The sequence below is a fragment of the Myodes glareolus genome, chromosome 20 (assembly GCF_982192425.1).
Source record: "Myodes glareolus chromosome 20, mMyoGla1.1, whole genome shotgun sequence".
Taxonomy (NCBI): Eukaryota; Metazoa; Chordata; class Mammalia; order Rodentia; family Cricetidae; genus Myodes; species Myodes glareolus.
In genome coordinates, this window is record NC_142045.1 from 21947492 (window position 1) to 21966754 (window position 19263).

Sequence of the window (19263 nt, forward strand, 5' to 3'; positions counted from 1 at the left end):
TTTTATGATAAGGTTAGACTAAGCTATGATATTAAGTAGGTTAGCCATAATGAGTGCATTTTGACAGGATATTTCGAATTTAGTTTGCTTATCTGGGCATTGCCCCTTCATAAGTAGAGGAGTGTCTACGTAGCAGTTTAGGTTAGCCACAACTGACTGCAAGCTATCTGTGTTATTTCTCATTGTGAAACTGAAAGGCAGTGAAAGGTGGCTCACAGCTCTCTGCGTGGCGCACAGTAGGTGTTCCTGGTGCTTCCTTTTCCTCCACGCCTTTCTTGCCTTCCCCCTCCTTCACATCCTTGCCTAAGATGCCCTTAGCTTTTCCTCATGTTCTTGTTTAGAATTTGTTATGAACGACCTTCAGTTTTCAGGAACAAGATCTCATTAAATATTCCGAGATAACTGTACTTTGGGGCAATTAAAACTCGAGAACGCTGTCATGTCAGCATGCTTGGGGGATATTTATATCCTGTGAGTCTAGAGGACAAACAAGCCAAGAGCTGAACTCGTGTAGTAAGAAAGGCCTAGAGCCTTGGGAAAAGTCTAGTTAGGGAACTGTCTCTGAGCAGTTGTCCTGTCCCATCCATGTGGGTGTTCCCCCCACCCCAACACACACACACACACACACACACACACACACACACACACACACACTCCCAACTCCTCTGGTAAAGGACTGGGCTTGGCTTGGACTATTCTGCTGGTTCAATGCTAATGGAAGCTGGAGCCTGGGTCAGGCGTGTGCTTCTTAAGATGATTTTGGCTTGTCTGAATTTTAAGATTCCTGTATTCTCTCTCCCTTGATATTATAGAGTAATTGTGATTACTGTTAATCATCAGGAAGGGGCCTAAGCTGGGGCTGGGCAATGAGGAGTGAATGCGGTTGAAGAATATGATGCAGCTGAACAAAATGCCTTTAAGAAATCCACCACGTTGTACAATACATATTGAGTTGAAAAAAAAAATACCCACTGGGCAGGGTGGAGACTATGATGTGTTCAGTTTCTATCTCCTGAGGCCCTCTTTCTTTCTTTACCCAGTTCCCAAATGCAGTAGGAAATGTAAGCCAACCTCAAGCCTTACTCAGCTACAGCTGTTTCCCTCAAATGGATTAAGCCCTTATGGGTTAAGTTTTGTTTTCTCAGAAAAGGAAAATTAAATCCTCTTAGACAGAAAAGGGATTTTACATTTTGTCACTTCTAGACAAGGAATGAAATACCTCCTTTAATATAAGAATAGGTAAGAATGTAGGGATTTGAGTCTGCAAGTCACTGGACACTTTTCTGTCTCTCCTTAGAGACAAATTCTCTGTGCAGGCAGATTATGAAGGGCTGACTGATCTGTCGCCAGCAGCAGAGACCTGGGCATGCTAGGGGGCCCTGGTAGAGGCCATGGCAGGCCAAGGCCGCAGTGTGCTTAAGCTGGGAAGCCCTGGCCCAGGCTCTGCTCCTTCTCATCCATCTTCTTCCCTTCTGCCCTCCCTGAGACTTTCTTAAAAGTTGAGGACAATACCTTCAGCGAAGCTCTAGAACTTTCTGGCACCCCATTTCCGTATTTTCCAGAAATAATTCCACAGGCAAGCGGAGACCATGTCATTGCACCAACCCCTGTGGGGAAAAACAGCACAGTTGCAGAAAATTGCTTGTACCAAGTGGGACCAAAAGTGAGGGTGTGTTTAAACAGAGCTGTGTCAGTTCTAGAGGAAAACTGGCCAGATAAATGAGTTAATACCAGCATCCGTCTTTCCATTACAGCTTAGGACTTACAAATTGTGCCTTATTCTTTTATAAACCAATTAAACATGTACTGTCTGTTCCTGGGAGTGAGCCATAGAAGTGAACCCGAAAATATGCCTTATTCATGACCTTCTCATGGCCACAATTCATAGACCAAGAGATAAGAGCTTCTACTTACAAAGAGAGCCAGGGTTTTACTTGTCCACCAGTGCCTGATGGTACCTGGCACTTAGCAGGAGCACAGCCTGGCACATGGCAAATGCCTGGCACATGACAGAAACAGCACCAGCTGTTGTTGAGTTTGTGTTGTTTTTGATTCAGCATTTGGAAAAAGTAATCTTTGGAAATGGCTTTGGCATATAAGCCTTCTTCTTGTCATCTCTCTATTACATTAATCAGGAACATTGGGAGAGCATTTTCCTAGCCCCCCCCCAATCATTGATTATCATATTGTGAAGAATGTGGCTTATTGATATTTCTAATATCCAAATTTCTTGTGTTTGTGTTGTCTCTATATCCCCACCCCAGCCATGCTTCCACACAGTTCACTTGTCCTGACTTGTTACTTGTTGAATTCCTTCTATCTTACCCGGTCCCGGGCGCAGTACGAGAGATATGTGGACATCTGTATGCTTTGGAAAGGTTACCCAGTCTCCTCACCGATGCATGTTTATGCTAGAGCAAGCACCCATGCAAATCGAGTTTATCCGCTGAATCCACTTTGTGTGTGCACTTTTGAACCCTTGCTGAGCGCATCTACGACGGTCAGTTTACAACTCTGTGATTGTCGTCACCATACCTGTAGACCAGCTGATTTTGCCACAGTCTCTGAGATGCTTGGTTCTTGTAATCTCTGTGTTATATTAATTAGGAAGCCTTGGGAAAGCATTTTCCTGACATGCCCCTTCCCCCAGTCATTGATCCTCATGTTGTGAAGAATGATCAGATGTGATTTTGAAGGTTACCTATTTTATGGTAGAGCTCTGGCAGCTGGACCTCCACCTTCTCTCTCTGGAAAAGATGGTACTCGGCTTGTTCACAGACGGGTGGGATCATGTTGAACTGTCGCGCGACAGAATAGGCCTCCTAGGGAACAGAAGAGATTGCAGCTGAGCTTCCACTGGCGAGCACTGGAGCTTCATGCGATTCATTTCCACGGGGCACGTGTATTTCAGTGCAGTAAATGAGGAGCAAAGAAATAAGCCAGGCACATGCAAAGCTCTGATCAGAAGCGTCACCAAGAGAGGTACCCAGCGTGAGAAATTTGTATTGTTCTTTGGGAGGGTTAGACTGAGTAAAGTCTGGGGCGAATTAGTCAAAGCTTGAATTGTTTACTGTGAAGAAGATTTTATCTGAATATGGTTAGGTTCTTAAATAAAACTTGGATAAACACCCAGAAAGAAGTGGACTCTAAGTGGCATGTTATGAGCAGAATAATTTCCAACAAGCTGACTGTAAGAAAGCTAGAAGTCTCTATTCCCATATCTCATTAGCGTTGAAGTTCTCTCTGCCTTTTTTGCCAGCAAAGAACATGCTAAAACATATTCCTATTGGAGATCTGGCCCCTTGGGTTTATTCTAAACTGCTGGGCTCCAGCCCTGCGAGCCGTCTCCCTAATGATGGAACAGATCCTAGAATTCCAGCGCCATGGTACTGTGAGAAAAGTCTGCAGAAGAGATTGCAATTTAAACATGGTATCTAAAAAATAATGACGTGGTGCCCAGCAGCTATTAAAACTAGAAATTAGCTCACCATGATCTCCATCGCGCTCCACCTCGAGGTGCCCCAGTACATTGCCATGCCCTGGTTGATCACGTGTGTCATGGCTCGAACAATTTCTGTGGAAACCCAAACAGTATTCTGTGAACTTACCTACTTTACAGAGCTATGTGTTTTCCCCTACTCCCTCTAAGAGTTAGAAATTTAATGTGTTTATCTGATTAACATAATTACTCTTACTCTGGTGACCACATACATTCACCGTCAGTGATTTGGAGGCCTGACAATACTTTTCGGTAAACGGACGCTTCATTTTCAGTTTGCAACAATATTAAGCATTATTAAAAATGTAATGACCACCACGGGTCTTCCTTTACTTGTACTGTTTGATGGTTCTTCTTCTGATAAATGGACAGAGTATCTTGTTCACAAAGTGAGAAGGGAGGGCAAGCGTTTGTTTTGACTGGAGAATGTTCGGCCGCAGAGGATGAACGGCCTGTCTCTTCTGTATGGTGGACTTACAGAGCTGTTCTTTAACCTCAATAGCCATTTAATAGAGATGACTCAATAAGTGTGTCTAGCAGAAAGATAAACATATAAAATGCCGAACAAACAGCCGAAGCCACAGGGACTCAAAGCCCACTTTGACACACCCTGTCCTTGGCTGCTTTGAACTAAACTTTGTGCTAAGACACCCCCGTCATTGATTTCACCAGGGCCTGGTGGTAGGCCCACCCAGCCTACACTTTAGCCTCTTTCAGTTTAGCAGCACATTTCCTGATCAGGAAGATTAACCATTCTCCCCATGGGGTGGAGCTAAGCTAATCCTCCTGGCACCAGCTGGATGAGCTACAGAACTGGAGGAATGAAGAACCTAAAGTTCAAGCTGACCAAGTCCTCAGACAACACTGGGTTTCTTTTGCTTCTACAAAGCATGTCAGCTACACTCTTAGGATTGCCAGATCCCCGAACATACTTAAAGGGTCAAGGTCTTGGACTTCTTTATGTCCCAAATAATACCCATAGATTAGACGTCCTTCAGAACAGAATCCTTGTGCAAGATAGAATTGGGATCGCGATATGCCTTTCTCTCTCTTTTTTCTTTTTTCCTTTTCTCTTTTTTTCCATGCCCCCTTTCATCTCTTTCTCCTGCTCTTCTTTCCTGCCCTTTGAGAGTCACTGGACAGCCTTGACTGGCCTGGAATCCGCTGGTAGAACAGGCTGCCCTTGAATTTATAGCATTCCTCCAGCTCTGTCTTCTGGGTGCCATGTTATTACAGATGTGTGCCACTTTACCCGGCTTGGAATAGATGTAGTCTTATTTGTATTTAAGTTAATGGTGCAGGATTTGGATTGAGAGAGCCAAGGTTAGGGTCTTAGCATCCTTGTTGTTTGACTTACATGTATTATTTTAAGGTTCCCTTTGTTTGTTCTGAAGATGGAAATGCTTTTATTCACTATTTTCTTACAAGGAATTTGACTTAATAGCTCAGCACTTTTTCTTGTGATCAGTATCTTATCGCAGCCCCTAACTGTGTTTATTTATCCCTTGCTAAATGAATGCAATAAAAATTGTAAGTAACTTTTCCACTCTCCTTTAAAGAGCGTGCAAATGGAGATGATAAAGGTTCCGGGAAGCTGAAGCCGTTTTTTTTTTTTTTGTTTTTTTTTGTTTTTTTTTTTGCACTTTTGCCTTAGATTAACCTCCTCCATTATTGCAACAAGTCCCTTCCTGTTCATATCCTGTTTCCTCCAGAGCTCGGAGCCCATCCAGTCAGCATGTTCGTTAGCACCTGTTGTTCTGGGAGCTGGACAGGCTGAGGTGTGCCAAACACGTTGGTAACACTCAAGAGGTTCACAAGGAACAAGCCGGACTGGAAGACTCGCCTGTCTGTCCTCTCCAGACAGGGGGAAGAAGACAGAACAGCCAGGTGGCCAGGCCGTGGGAAGTCACCTAAGCCTCAACCAGAGCAGTGAAGGTGGAGGGGACACGTGACTCTTGAAAGCCTCGTTCATTTACTTGTTGAACACATTTAGTGTGAAAACCTGATATCTGTTCCTCACGGTTCTGAATTCTGGATTCATCTGTTAGTAAAATGTAATTCCTAGTCTTGGGGAGTTTAGGCTTGGATAGCAAAGACTAAGAATTAAAGAAGTGATTATAAGATACAAAGTGTTATAGAAAAATATGAGGAGGTCTAAGTAGGAAATAAATGGGAAGATCTACTGAGTTAGGGCTAGGAATTATGGGAAGCATTAAAATGAGGACCTCTTGTGAAGTATGGGAGAATGACATTTTAGGGTGATGGACCAGCATGCAGAAGGCCCTGAAAGCAAAGCAGAGCTCAGTGGATCCCAGTGATTGAAACAAAGCTAGGTAGCAGAACCCAGCAAGGAAGCTTCAGAGTTTCAGATAAAGTTGGTGGAGGATGAACCAACTGTATGTTATTAAGAGTTGAGTGGACTCGGTGCCATTTTTAGGCAAGGGAATGAGAGAGACGTCCTGTAGTCAGAGTCTGTAGCTCAGAATGCCATCCTGCCTCTGCTGTGAAGGATCTGAAAGGGGAAGCCCTGGAGCACGGGCCCCTGGGAAGAGTGAGCCGGAGGGGTTTGGTGATTAAGACAGAGTGAGTGTGGCCCGTAGCGGGCAGATACCTGACTGTTTACAGAGAGGAGGGCCATTGGGGAAGACCAAGGATGCCTTTCGGATGTGAGGAGCATGGGGATGCTGTGGGTGACACGGAGGGCATGTTGAGCTGATGAGTCTGAAGACACAAGATGATGATGGCCCCTGCTGGACACTGGTGTGTTAGGGAGCGCAGCTCGCCACTGTGCTGTCATAGTGGTGGAAGTCTGAAGAGAGAGAAGAGGTTTTCACTGCCAGCATGAGGTCACAGAGAGGACCCTGTGCAGTCAGCTGACTGGTCAGAAGCCAGCAGGGAGGGGCATTTTAGAGCCAAGAACAGAGGGTGCTTCAAGAAGAACTGTGAAGTGGAACACGGGGAACAACCACATCAGAGGCTGCAGACTGTCTGCTGGATTCACACACACACACACACACACACACACACACACACACACACACACACACACAGTGACTGTAGACATTTCAGTGCCATTGTGAGGGCCCAAGACCAGGCTGGAGAGATGGAAGGATGGAGGGTAGGCAGGTTCAGAGACAACCTGTACAGACTCGTTCGTTCAGTGGGTCTTCAAATGAATGAGGCAGAGACAACAATAATTCAGGGATGCTCAGGGAGAGTTTTATTTAAAGATGGGGAGGTGAGAGAATATCTGGGTACCACTGGGAATGTTCTAGAATGAGACCCATTGTGAGACTGGGAAGGGAGGAGAGAACACTGGGGTGAGAGCGAGGAAGAGTGCTTGGGGTTGGGGGACACCTACTGAAAACAGGGACCCGCTGGATTTGTGGAGTTAGTGGGAGATGGGGGTCTCTTGATGATGTCTTCTCAGGGGACTGTGACGTAGTGGAAAGGGTGGGCGGGAGAGGTGAGGCAGAGGTTCACAGGCCTTTAGCTGCTGGCCACACCTTCTGCCTGTTGTGTGTGGCTCTGAAGAGAGGGCAGGGAGGAACTGGGGAAGGAGGTACTGGGAGTTCTTGTCCGTGGAGGAAGCTCAGCTTTGCCTGAGAACTTGGAGAATTGAATAGGTAGTACCTTAAAGTTAAATTAAATTATTATAGTAATTATTGATTAATTGATATATTTACATATAAATAGAATTATATACTTTATTTATAGATTGGTCGATTGATTTATAAAGAAAAATCCCCTGAATTTTGCTAGCAAGCAGGAAATGATCTTATTGGTAGCTCTGGTGAATTTTTTACATGATGCTTGCTTGTAAAGACACTAGAGGGCAGCATTGTCGAAAGAAAAAAATCCTGACACTAATACTGTTTGCTTGTGAATTATGGAAACTCATTTTATTTATTTTTTTTAACATAATAGAGAAATTTAAGTGTAATATTTTAAAAGAAAAGTGGTTTCATTTTTATTTATGTATTGTGTGTGGGGGGGTTACATTCGTCAGCCATGGTAGTTTGTGAATGTCGTAGGTTGGAAGTGGGTTCTCCTGTTCCAACACGTGTGAATCCCATGGATGGAATTAGCAGTAAGCGCCTTTGCCTGTTGAGGCATCTGGACGGTCCATGGAGCCGCACTGCAAGGCTTAGACTAGCAGAGCATTGACTCTGAGTGGGGAAAGGACACCAGAATGAGTATTTAGGGTGCTACATTCATGGGGCTCCAAGAATGGGGCTCTCTGGTGAATGTGGTCAAGTCTATTTCCCCAGGACTGATCCTGGCTCTCTCAGTCCAGATGTTTTCAACAGCCTCAGCCCCTGCTGTTCCCAGCTCTGCCTGCACCCTAGAAACAACCTCGCCTCCTACCCCATCCCTAAGGTGGATCTTTGCCCATGCAAAGACTCTACTGCGGGTCTATTGTGTTCATCGGGCTGAGGCCCTGGCACAAACATTTGAGAAACCTGGCCTGGTTGCTTCACTTGCTTGGACCTCTGGTCTCAAAGTGCAGCTCCCAGGTCACCGGCTGAGCGGTCAGAAGCTTATCTATCACACCTGGACTGCAGATCGCAGTCACGTGGTACAGTCACTCTGACCCCTGAAGTCGGTTACCACTCGCTGTGTCCTTCCCAAGCCATGCTAATGACCAAGTCCTCCATGCTTCCGTCTCTTCTGTGTCCAGCTAATGGAGCGCGTCTCCTAACCTTTGCCTTAGTTATTAACTTTAGTCCTATGCGAGCGGATGTGAACACTCCTGCTCACCCATACACATTGGCACGTACCGGATCACTGAAAAGTCTGATAAAAATACCTGGTTTCAAGTTTTAGTTTCTGTAATGGGCCTTTGTGTCCCTCCTCTCTCATCCTTTCTCCTCGTTTCCCACTTTATCCCTCCCCCTTTCACTTTCTCTCTCCTTTCTGCCTCTGAGTAGAGTCTCTTTACATAGCTCAGCCTGGTCTAGAACTTGCTAGGTAGCCCAGGCTGCCTTCAAATTCGCAGTCCTGCTGTCTTAGTTTCCTGGGTGCTTGGATTAACAGATTCACATTTGTGATTATAGGTATTCCTAGCATACACACATACATACACACACACACACGTGTGTGTGTGTGTGTGTGTGTGTGTATGAATTTAAAAGTTTGAGAAAAGCTATCTAATTGGTCACATGGCTTTGCCAGATCTTCCCAACCTTTCTCTGGTTGAAATTTTATTCTTTAACCGATGGTTCTCCCTGGAGCTGCCAGTTCAGTTTTACTCTCTTGGTATCTTATTTTCCCAAATTAAGAGGCATTAATCCACTGATCCCATGGCAGTCGCTCACGGCTGGTGCAGATCATGCACGTAGATGCTTGTGACTCTGAAGCACCAACCCAAACTGCACAGCCTGTGTGTAGAATGTGGCCTCGGTTCCTTCTCAGAGAGACCCAGCTCTCACATTTTAATACATTCTTCTTTCAGTAGTGCGGTTCATCTGTGTTTAACATGGGCATTTCATGCCAAAGGAACTGATACAAATATTTTGAGTAAAAAGTTTTGGGTGATAAATATTTTTAATTTCGAAATCAGAGTGCACATAAATCACGATAGCTTACACACCTGCCTCCGTTGCCTGCTACTAAATAAGAAATGGCCCCAACCCAATCTGCTCTCAACCTTGAAAGTTGAGAGCAGATACTAAGATTGTACGAACAATGAAGCATGAGAACTGAGGATGTAAGTGTATAGAAATTGGTGTTTAGGTCACATGCAGTCATTCAAGTGAGTCTGGACATAGAGACAAAGGATCAAGCCGGAGTTTACACAGCAATTACTGCAGTTTCCTTTGACTCTGGTGAGCCAGTAGACCGGGAGTCCATTGGATTTGGACCTGACTAAACACTGAGATATTATGCTTGTGACGTGCTGAGAGAAAACTCAAACTTACTGTATTTAGGATGCATTTTTTCTGTATTTCCCAAGCTTTACATAAATGTGTATTATATTTTTTTAATGAAAAAATAAAAAAGAGAAAAGAAAACTTATCAGCCAGGAAAGGCACCTCTTCCAGCAAACAGGTCACAGGTCACTGAATGCTGTTTTTCCAGGTGGACAGTTGAATGTTGGCCGTGTTTCATGGCTCAATTCTGTGTGGTTTCACAGGCTTTTCTTTATGAGGCAAGGGATCAAAGTTGGTTTTAAATTTTTAAGCTTTCTCTAGAAATACACCTGTTTACATATCGACATTCTAGGGCAGGTCTGAGTCTGAAGGAAACTCTAAGATGTAGAAAGGAGGCCAAGAGAGAGTAAGGGGTGGTGAGGAAGGACAGTGCAGGCAGGACAGGAGTCACAAAAGAGGACGGAAAGCCATTATTTTCTTCTCCTTTTAACTCGGTCACAGGACTGTTGTTCTTTTCATTTGTGCTGGGTGTGAGAATTCAACCTGTTGTGTTGAAGTAGCAGAAGTCATTTTGCATTTCCAGAGAATCCAACGTGTGTTGCCTTTGAGGCAATGACTGTGGGAATGTGGGGCTTCCCTTTCGTGTGTGTGTGTGCGAGTTGGGGGCTTTCCTTTTAACTCCACTGTTAGTGGAGCAGAAAGTAGACATGAGTAGTCACTGAATATATTTGTTGCATTGACTGACCTAGAAAAACGATTTTTTTAAAACTACTGTTTTGGGGAGAGGGATTTTGTGGCCTAGATTTTTATTTTTCTCTTCTGCTTGAAATTGCCTCAAGTCATTTTATTAAAATGTGAATGCATATATAGCTATAGTGATGTTAATAAAATTAAAGTATGATTTTTTTTTTTAAAGAAGCAAGACTTAAAGAGATGTCGACCCTGGCAGATACGCAAGGACTTAAGTTTCATTAGAAAAGTTGTTACGAACATGGGCAGAAAATGCAAGTCTAGATCCAGAAACATTTTTCATTTCCAACCTGTTGTTCTGTTTCTGTCTTAGTAGTTTTCTTTTTAGACTCCAGAAGTCACTGCTGGTGGTTTCTCTGCAGTTGAGAGTTTTCCCCTTTGGTTTGTATGAGTCCATCATTTTCTGGCCTGCAGAGATGCCTCTGCTTCTCATATCAGAGTGTAGAGCGAGAAGGCCATCTTTTCTCATTGGACTGGAACCTGCTCAGAAGTAGAGGGAGCTGTGCTCATCACACCTATTATAAAAGGCTGTTGATTGCCTGTCCTAGGTGAATCTGCCTCTGCCTTACAGGACACCCACTAGGATTCGGAAGACACTGTTAACCTGAGACTCATATCTAGACCTTGCTGGATCTCAGTTTCTTAGGTTCAGAAGAGCAGACTGATAGTAATTAAGCAGTGTGTAATCTTTGTAATGACTGTTTAAGCCAGTGATATTTTATTCTCCTTTTATTGATGCAGAACCAGAGATGTGGAAAAGGCAAGTCACTTGGGCAGGATTCCAGCATACAGGCTTGACATTCTGGAGCTTTAAATCTTCAGTGAGTTGTCTGTCCATACTGTGGTCCTCAGACTCCACTCTGACAGTCCGTGGTTTTCTCTGGGCTGTGATACTTTGAAGTGAGTCCTAGCTCTTGTCCACGTGTGCTTCTGAGTTTCATCCCGATTTGGAAATATGAATCAGGTTATCGAAATACACACTTTCAGCCTAACTTCTAAAAAGCATTTTGTGCGTATAGGTGTTTTGTCTGCTTGCTTAGTGCTGGAGGAAGCTGGAAGAGGGCATTGTATCCCCTGACCCTGCAGTTAGAGATGACTGAGCCACCATGTGGGTGCTGGGAAGCAAACCCAGGTGCACTGGAAGAGCAGCCAGTGCCCTGGGTCCCGGAGACATCGCTCCAGCCCCCTCCAGCCCCCTTCAGCCTTTCAGTGGAAGCCCTAAGGCTTTAGGAGGAAAAGCAGTTGTTATTCAGCATTGCTGAGTTTATTAGTCTGTCCGGCACCAGGATAAGAACTCAGAACCAGTTGTAACCCTCCCACACCTGGAAAAAGCGCAGGTGTACAGAGGTTAGAGAGAATCCACTGGGATCTGTGTTCTGTGGTGCAGGTTAAATAGTCCTTATATTAAATGCTTGAGAAAAGGAGTGTTTCAGATTGGAGAATGTTTTGGATTTTTGAATATTTGTATATATATAATCTTGGCATGGTATACAAGTATAAATGTAAAATCCATTTATGGCTCATATATATGTCACATACAAAGATAAGGTAATTTTATACTCTATATATTTATGTTATTTACTTTTATAATGTGTATAATATATTAATTTGTTATATTTAATAAATCAACAAATGCATTTATTTAACATAGTGCATAATATCTAATAAATAATAAATATATTAAGTATTATTATATTTAATAAATATTTTAAATATTTATAAATAATATGTATTATAAATATATACTATATTTAAAATAATACTTATTAATTAATTAATTAATTAATTTTCAAGACAGGGTTTCTTTATATAGCCTTGGTTTTCCTGAAGCTCCCACTGTAGACCAGACTGGTCTCAAACTCAGAGACTGTCCTGCCTCTGTCCCCTGAGTGCTGGGATTAAAGGCATGCACCACCATGCCTGCCTTATTTTATAAAATATTTTAAGTGTACCTGTATTTTTACTGCAACCTCTCCCAGGAGGTCAGGTGTGGAATTTTCCATTCATGGTGTCATGTCAGTGCTGAAACAAGTTTGGATTTTGAAACATTTCTGATTTTAAATGTTTGGATTAGGGATATTTAGTGTTTTATTTAATCTTTCGAGACAGGGTTTCTCTGTGTAGCCCTGGCTGTTCTGGAACTTGCTCTGTAGACCATGCTGGCCTCGAACTCACAGAGATCTTCATGCCTTTGCCTCTAGAGTGCTGAGACGGGGTGTTAACCTGCCTCCCAGTAGCCCATCCATCCCCTGTACTTATCACCTAAATTCAAACTAACTGAAGTCCTAGGACCTAAGAATCCCATTTGTGAAACTTGGGGTAGGAAAAGCTCCCTGGAGAAAGAGGCTGCCTCGCTGTGACTTCTCTGGACAAGCACAGGCTGCCCGGGGAGGTCTGCTCACTTCTGGCATACCTCTCTGGAAATGGAGGCTCCATGAAGCTGAGTGGATTTTAACATTTCTTCCTTCATTAGACACTTACTCTTTTATCGAAGCCAGAGAGTGACTTCCCATTTATCTGTAGGGAATGCTTAAGCAAAAACATAGTTCATTCGCTTTATTTCTTTTTTTTTTTAAAAAAGGGTTTATTTTATTGTCTTGTATGCATGTATGTGTATGTTCTACCTAAGTGCCTGCTACCCTGGAGAGCAGACAGGAGCATCAGGTGACCTGGAACTGGAGTTGTAGGTTGCTGTGCCATATCTCCAATCCCTGGACGTAGCTCTCTTGTCTTTTAGTTCTCCTCTCGACTCATGGTTTCCCTGAAATAATTTTATTATCACATCTGGTCCTTCCAACTTCTCATCTGGACTCCTTATCTGCTGATGCTCTCCAGTATGCCATTATATAGAAGATGGCTAAAAAATGCAACACAAGTTTCAACAGAAGTTGACATTTTCCCAATAAAACCTGGTGATTCAAGTTATTAGATTCTAATCGCCGCATTTGCTTAATACTAAGCAGCAGTATCTAAAGAGACATGTTCTGTGCCAATAAAAGATAGTATCCTCATATCAATTATTTAATAAGTCAAATTCTTTAGGATCAATGAACAATAGAACAGATTCCAATTAATTAAAATAAAATTTGTTGGGAGCAAAGCAATGAATAAATAAAATTAAAGAAACAAGCCTAAGCAAACTTAAACTCCTGGATTGTGAAGTTTTTCTTGATAAGTGGCTTATCTGTGAAGCCACGCACTCTCTAATCTGTGGGTTAAGGGAAGGCGTTTCCTTACATATGCTAGGATATCCTTTGACAATGTAACTAAAGTCACCCTGTAACAAAGGAACTTCCATAGTTTGAATACAGAGGTACTAGTTATGTTTTCTGTTGACTTGAGACAAGTTAGGGTCCTCTGGGAAGAGAGAACTTCAGCTGAGAAAATGCCTCCAACAGATGGGCCTATAGACAGGTTTGTGTGGAGTTCTCTTGATTAACGATTGATGTGGGAGAATCCAGGCCACGGAGGACGGTGCCCTGGGCAAATGGTCCTGAGTGGTATAAGAAAACAAGATGAAGACGGGGTGGTGGTGGCCCACGCCTTTAATCCCCGCACTTGGGAGGCAGAGGCAGGCGGATCTCTGTGAGTTTGAGGCCACCTGGTCTACAAGAGCTAGTTCCAGGATATGCTCCAAAGCTACAGAGAAACCCTATCTCAAAAAACCACATGAATAAATAAATAAATAAATAAATAAATAAATAAATAAATAAATAAGCAAGTTGAGCAAGCCAATAAGCAGTGTTCCTCCACGATCTCAGCTTCAGTTTCTGCTTCCAGGTTCCTGCCTTGTGCTCTTGCCCCGGCTTCCCTCAGTAATGAGCTAACTTCTTTCCTCCCCAGCTTGCTTTTGGTCATGATGTTAATCAGAGCAATAGAGCACCAACTAGGATGGCAAGCCTTCCCCTGATCCGGGGTGTCCTCCTGACATAAAGGAAAATATTAAAACATGAAAAGATATTTTTTCCTTCTACTAAAATTTTTAAGTTTTGTGCTTGTCATGCTTCTGACCTGTAAGTTATTTTGGTGTATAGATGGTACAACCTAAGGACCTAGTTTCATCTATTTCTTCTTACCACAGAAAATAGTCATTTCACCCTGACTATGTACTAGAATTTTTCTGTCAACGTGAAGCAAGGTAGGGTTATCTGGGGAGAGGGAACTTCAACTGAGAAAATGCCTCCATCAGATTTGCTTGTAGGTAAGTCTGTGGTGCATTGTCTTGAGTAATGATCGGTGTGGGAAGGCCCCGCCCACGCTCAGTTATTGAGTGGTGTGATGGATGTCTAGCTTCACATTGTGATGGCGAGTTATCATTTACAAATGTGTTGTAGCTCTCCTGGGATATATACAAAGCCTGGTCCTTGCCCCACGTTTATTTAATTCATCTTCTAGGCGACATTGCTATGGGTAAAGTTTCCTTCTCGCTAATGCCTGCTTCTGGCATCTCCATGGGTTGAGTATCCCTCACGGGATGTTGCATCCCACTGTTTCAAAATGCAAGTTTTTGAATTTGGGGACTTGGATCCAGCATTCAGAAAGTGTTGGATTTTGGAGCATTCTGAATTTCAGATGTCCACGTAAGGGGACATCCTCCATCAGTTCCTCTGTATCCCTCTGTCAGTTTCCCGCAGCCAGGAGGAGTTACTGAGGTCTGATAACGAGTGCTGAGACCCTATAGCCACTTCATTGTTTTTCCCATTGCCGTGTCCAAATATCTGATGAGAAACGAGACAAGGTAGGAGTAGACTATTCCGCTCACGGTCTGAGGGGACAGTCCTCATCACATGGAAGGCACAGTTGGGAGCAGCTCCTGGCTATGGTAGCAAGAGCTGGCTTGTATCTAGGCAGATTGGGAAGTAGTGAGGGGACAGGAACTTCAAGTCTGCCTCCCAGAGACCCAGCTCCTGTAGGTCGACCCCAACTCAAGTGGTTCCCTGACTTTCCACAGGACAGCCATCAGCTGGGGGCCAAGGTCCAAACTCAGGAGCCTGTGGGAGACTTTTACATCTAAAACATAACATCAAGGCCGTCTCTTCCACGCCCTCATCTTCAGGAGTCATTTAGGCTCTTTTGGGACTTTAATTTTCTTATGAATGCTTAATTTGCTTATATTAATTTTCAGAAGGCAGATTTAGCTGGAATAGATCTATTTTAGCAGAATGGACAAATTTGAGACCCTAAGCTTTTCTGTTCATAGTCTTGGTCTGGTTCTCCACTCAGTATCCTATACATGATGTCATCTTAAAAACATCACACATTTAAAGTATGCAAAGCTTAATACAATTCTCTATATAGTTCCTGCACATCAAAACTATACCCACCTACTTAATGGATTTTTTTCTTGCCTTAAGGCTTTTTGGTTCTATCCCTTCCTTTTCATTTTTTTTTCTTTTCCATCAATTGCTTTCACCCCTTTCCCAAATAAAACCACTGGGTCCTCTAGTCTTTCAGGCTCAGTTCCTCATCTGTGTTCATCTATATAGAAAGTTAGAAGCTGATAGAGGAAGCCAGCACTGGAGATGGGTGTGGAAGTTTACCAGGGAGGCTCATGGATTAAAATTCATTTTTCTAACATCAGCATTCTTTGTTGAGAATGGGTCTGTGTTAGAAGTCCAAAGACCACGGTAGAAGTGCTTGCTGCAGGGCGTGCTCCTGGAGCGAAGGCTGTCTAATTTCTCCTGGGGCCTCAGATACTGTGTTTCATGCTAGTATATTTGTGTGTGCTCCATCAAGTCCCTATCATAAAATGTGGGCAAGATCATTTTTGACCTAGAAAATTCTCAAAGCCAGATGTGTTCCTAGATGTTCATTACTCTCATAAATTATTTTCCATGAACATCTGAGTTTAATAACTTGGTATTTTCCAAAGGAATGGAGCAGAATGTATAATCTACAAAATGTACAGAGAAAGAAATGAGGAAGTTAAATGGCTGTGTGTCTATTTCATAGACCCAATCTATTATACTTTCAGAGTAGCTAAATAAAACCCTTCTTGTATATTGGAAAAATGATGACGGAAGGGCTTTCTGGTGTTTCACAACAGCCACAACCAGCAGCACAAAAAGATATTGAAGTTATAAATTCATATTTAACTATAATATTGAAAAGATCTAAAGATGATATTATTAAGAATGATTAGCTTTTTATTTTAACCTTCTTGAGCTTTGAGTTGCAACTTTTATTACTAAGGAATAAAGATACCTCTGTCCTCTTGGTGTATTAATTAGGGGTTCTCTACTTATGTGTATAGAGGTTAGGCTATCAAAAACTCAGCTGAATATTCTTAAAATTATTTTTATTTATTATTTGGATATATGGGTATTATTTATCCATGCTTGCCACTGAATGGTTGTTTAAGTTACTGAAGACTAATCTTTCCCCTCAGACTCCCTGCTGTCCTTAAGGTGGCTTCTCTTGTGACATAATCTAGCTCCTATAGCATCTGAGGGGTTTTGGCATGAACATATTCAGCGTGATCTTTTAGCTCATCATTCCAAGCAAAACTCTGAGATGCCCCTGAGTGGGTTGCTTCAGTGACATGAACCAATAAGTGGCAGGGAGAATGGCTTCTAACCTAGAACTTCCCTGCAACTGATGACCAGTCAGGGAAAAGGAGGCCAGCCTTCCAGTGGGCCAGTCTCAGGAAAGGGGCACCCTGCATGAAAACCTGTGCCCCCAAGAAGGCGGTGTGGCTACTGGGTAGACAACCAACCATTTCCTCGAGTATTAGATTGGGTATTATTGAGCACCTATGTCACAGGACATCAGAGGAACAGGGAAGGAGCTGACTTTATTGCTTGTCTGCTCTGTGCTAGCCTACATGCTGGGAGTTTTCCCAATATTATTGAATTTATGTTTTTACTGTAGTTCTGTGAGATAGTGCTTTGAAGGTCTTTCCTCTAAACAGAAATATTCCCCTCAGGAGGGAGGAGGGAAGCTCAGGAGACTCTAGCAGCTAATCCAACTTGCAAAACCCAGGAAGTCCATGAAACTTGTGTGACTTAGGAAGTCCCAGTAGTTACGACACTAGTGAGACCCAGTTCCAGGGTTATGTGAGCAGCACATGGTTGCTGTGGAGGAGGAAACCTGTCAGCAGAGGCGCTTGCAAGTTGAGAGGAGAATTCCAGGGATGTAGCTTTCATGAGCTGTCACTTATGATGGGATGTACTTTCTATGTTACAGCTACTTTTGAACCAATGCTCCTATGTGTAATCCACTACCCACGTTCCTGTTACTAATCCAATAAACTCATTGGCTCACCAAGCTAGACTTGAGTGGAGTAATTTCTTTGTTCTGCCATCAGTGACTTATCTGGGGGGAATAGATGCCTCTTTACATTTCCCCAGGGACAGGGACACAGCAGGTGGTATAGTCACAATCCCATTTTGTCCTTGAAGGAATCAAGGCACAGCAGAATGAAGGCTCATTTGTGCTAGCTTTGAACTTTCCCCTTAACTTCCATGCCCAAAGAAATGAAGCAACACAACTTTTTTTCCTTTGCTCTCATTTGTATTTCATGCCCACTCTTTTCATAACATTCTTTGAAACAGAGAGAGTGGCAACAATACATGAATTGACTGAAGAAACAAGCCTTGGGGCATGTCAAAAGGAAATGTATCGTGAAAAAAAAGTGCTTAAGAGTCATTTTCTGGGGCTGGAGATGATGGCTCAGTGGTTGGGAGCACTGGCTGCTCTTCCAGAGGACCTGGGTTCAATTCCCAGCACCCACATGGCAGCTCACAACTGCTTGTAACTCCAGTTCCAAGGGATCCAACACCCTCATACAGGCAAACCAATGTACATGAAATAAAAATAAATAAATCATTAAAAAGAAAGAAAAAAGAGTCATTTCCAAAACATCCATTGAGCTGCTAAAAAATAAATTTAGCCAGCTCTGCCAGTCCTACATGGCGCCTACGGTACACTTACCCATTACCAATGGAACAGCTGTTTTTATAATTGGGAGCCCCTATCATTTTGTCACAGCTACTGACTCAAGGCTTTTATTTCCGGTGTTTTAAGTTATCTGAATGTCATTCTCATTGGTCAGATCGATGGATACAGAATCTTGACACATAGCGTCGTCTTCTATTATCCTGTCTGGAGCCTTTTATTCTACAGCTGTCTGTGTATCCGCTGCTGGGGACAGGCTTTTAACTATATTTGAAAAGGCACACTGTCTTGTGGATGAAAGAATAAGGCAAACAACGTGGCAGAGATTGATCAGGGCAGAAAAGATATCGACCCTAATGAAATTTTCTACCGGCAAATCCAGTTTAATGATCCAAAGGAAGCAGTCTTTATTGCCCTTTTAATAGTCTGCGCTTGCTGTCTCTTTGGTCCTGTCATGGGAGATGTCTGCAAGTGAAGCTATCTTCATCTTAATGACATTAAAACCTTCTCCTCTTACATCCCAGGCAGTTCCTGGCAGCCCTTAATCCATTTTGGCTCCCTCCTCCTCGTCTACATCTGCCAGGTATCTGGTAACCAAAAGGCGGCTTTTAAACTTGATGCGTCAGAGTAAAATAACTTTCTCAGGCTTTTGTTAGCTAAACTATCTGGTCAAGAGGAGTGACTCACGGTGTAATACTCTTACGGGCTATAAGAATGTCTGTAAAAATACGAGGCTGCCCCGGGTGGGGCTGGGCCACTCGTACTGCACAGCGGCTAAGAGACTGGCCTGTTGTTTATAGTTTGTGCATGAAGCAAGCAAAGGCTCGGGCATCCCATGGCTTTGGTCCTTGAGGCAGACAGAGGCGGGGCTTTTGGAATGTGATTTGGCCATGAGTGCTTTGCCTTCATCGACTGGATTAATTTAATTATGGATGCAGGCATTCTGTGATGAAAAAGATGGGACAAGCACACCTGGCCTGGGTGGGCCTGTCCCCGAGTGTCCTGGACGTCATTCCTTGTCCCTATTTCTCCACTCTGCGTAACGTCTGTTTATGCGTAGTCTTTCTTTGGGGCTTCCCTTCCTATTCGTGAGGTTCTTCCCCACCCTTCACTCAAAAATGTCAGTTCTCCTATTTTATCTCATAGACTCCTCTGTTAAGGATGGATTTAGTGAGCATTTTCAAGGATACAGCGGGGCTTCTTCTCTGAAAATGACCATAAACACAGCTATGGCAACTTTGGCTT

The 19263-nt window shown here is 43.2% G+C and overlaps 1 protein-coding gene across 3 annotated transcripts in view; it reads right to left on the reverse strand.

Moving 5' to 3' along the window:
- Window positions 1–19263, reverse strand: part of Kcnab1 (potassium voltage-gated channel subfamily A regulatory beta subunit 1) — a 376878-nt gene that overhangs the window by 17335 nt on the left and 340280 nt on the right. For all 3 annotated transcript variants that reach the window (XM_085682467.2, XM_048424456.3, XM_048424457.3), the window contains exons 9-11: window positions 3489–3574; window positions 2702–2822; window positions 1513–1607 (exon numbers count right to left, since the gene is read on the reverse strand). In XM_085682467.2, the coding sequence (XP_085538593.2) occupies window positions 1513–1607; window positions 2702–2822; window positions 3489–3574 (302 nt within the window). The remainder of the gene's footprint in view (window positions 1–1512; window positions 1608–2701; window positions 2823–3488; window positions 3575–19263) is intronic.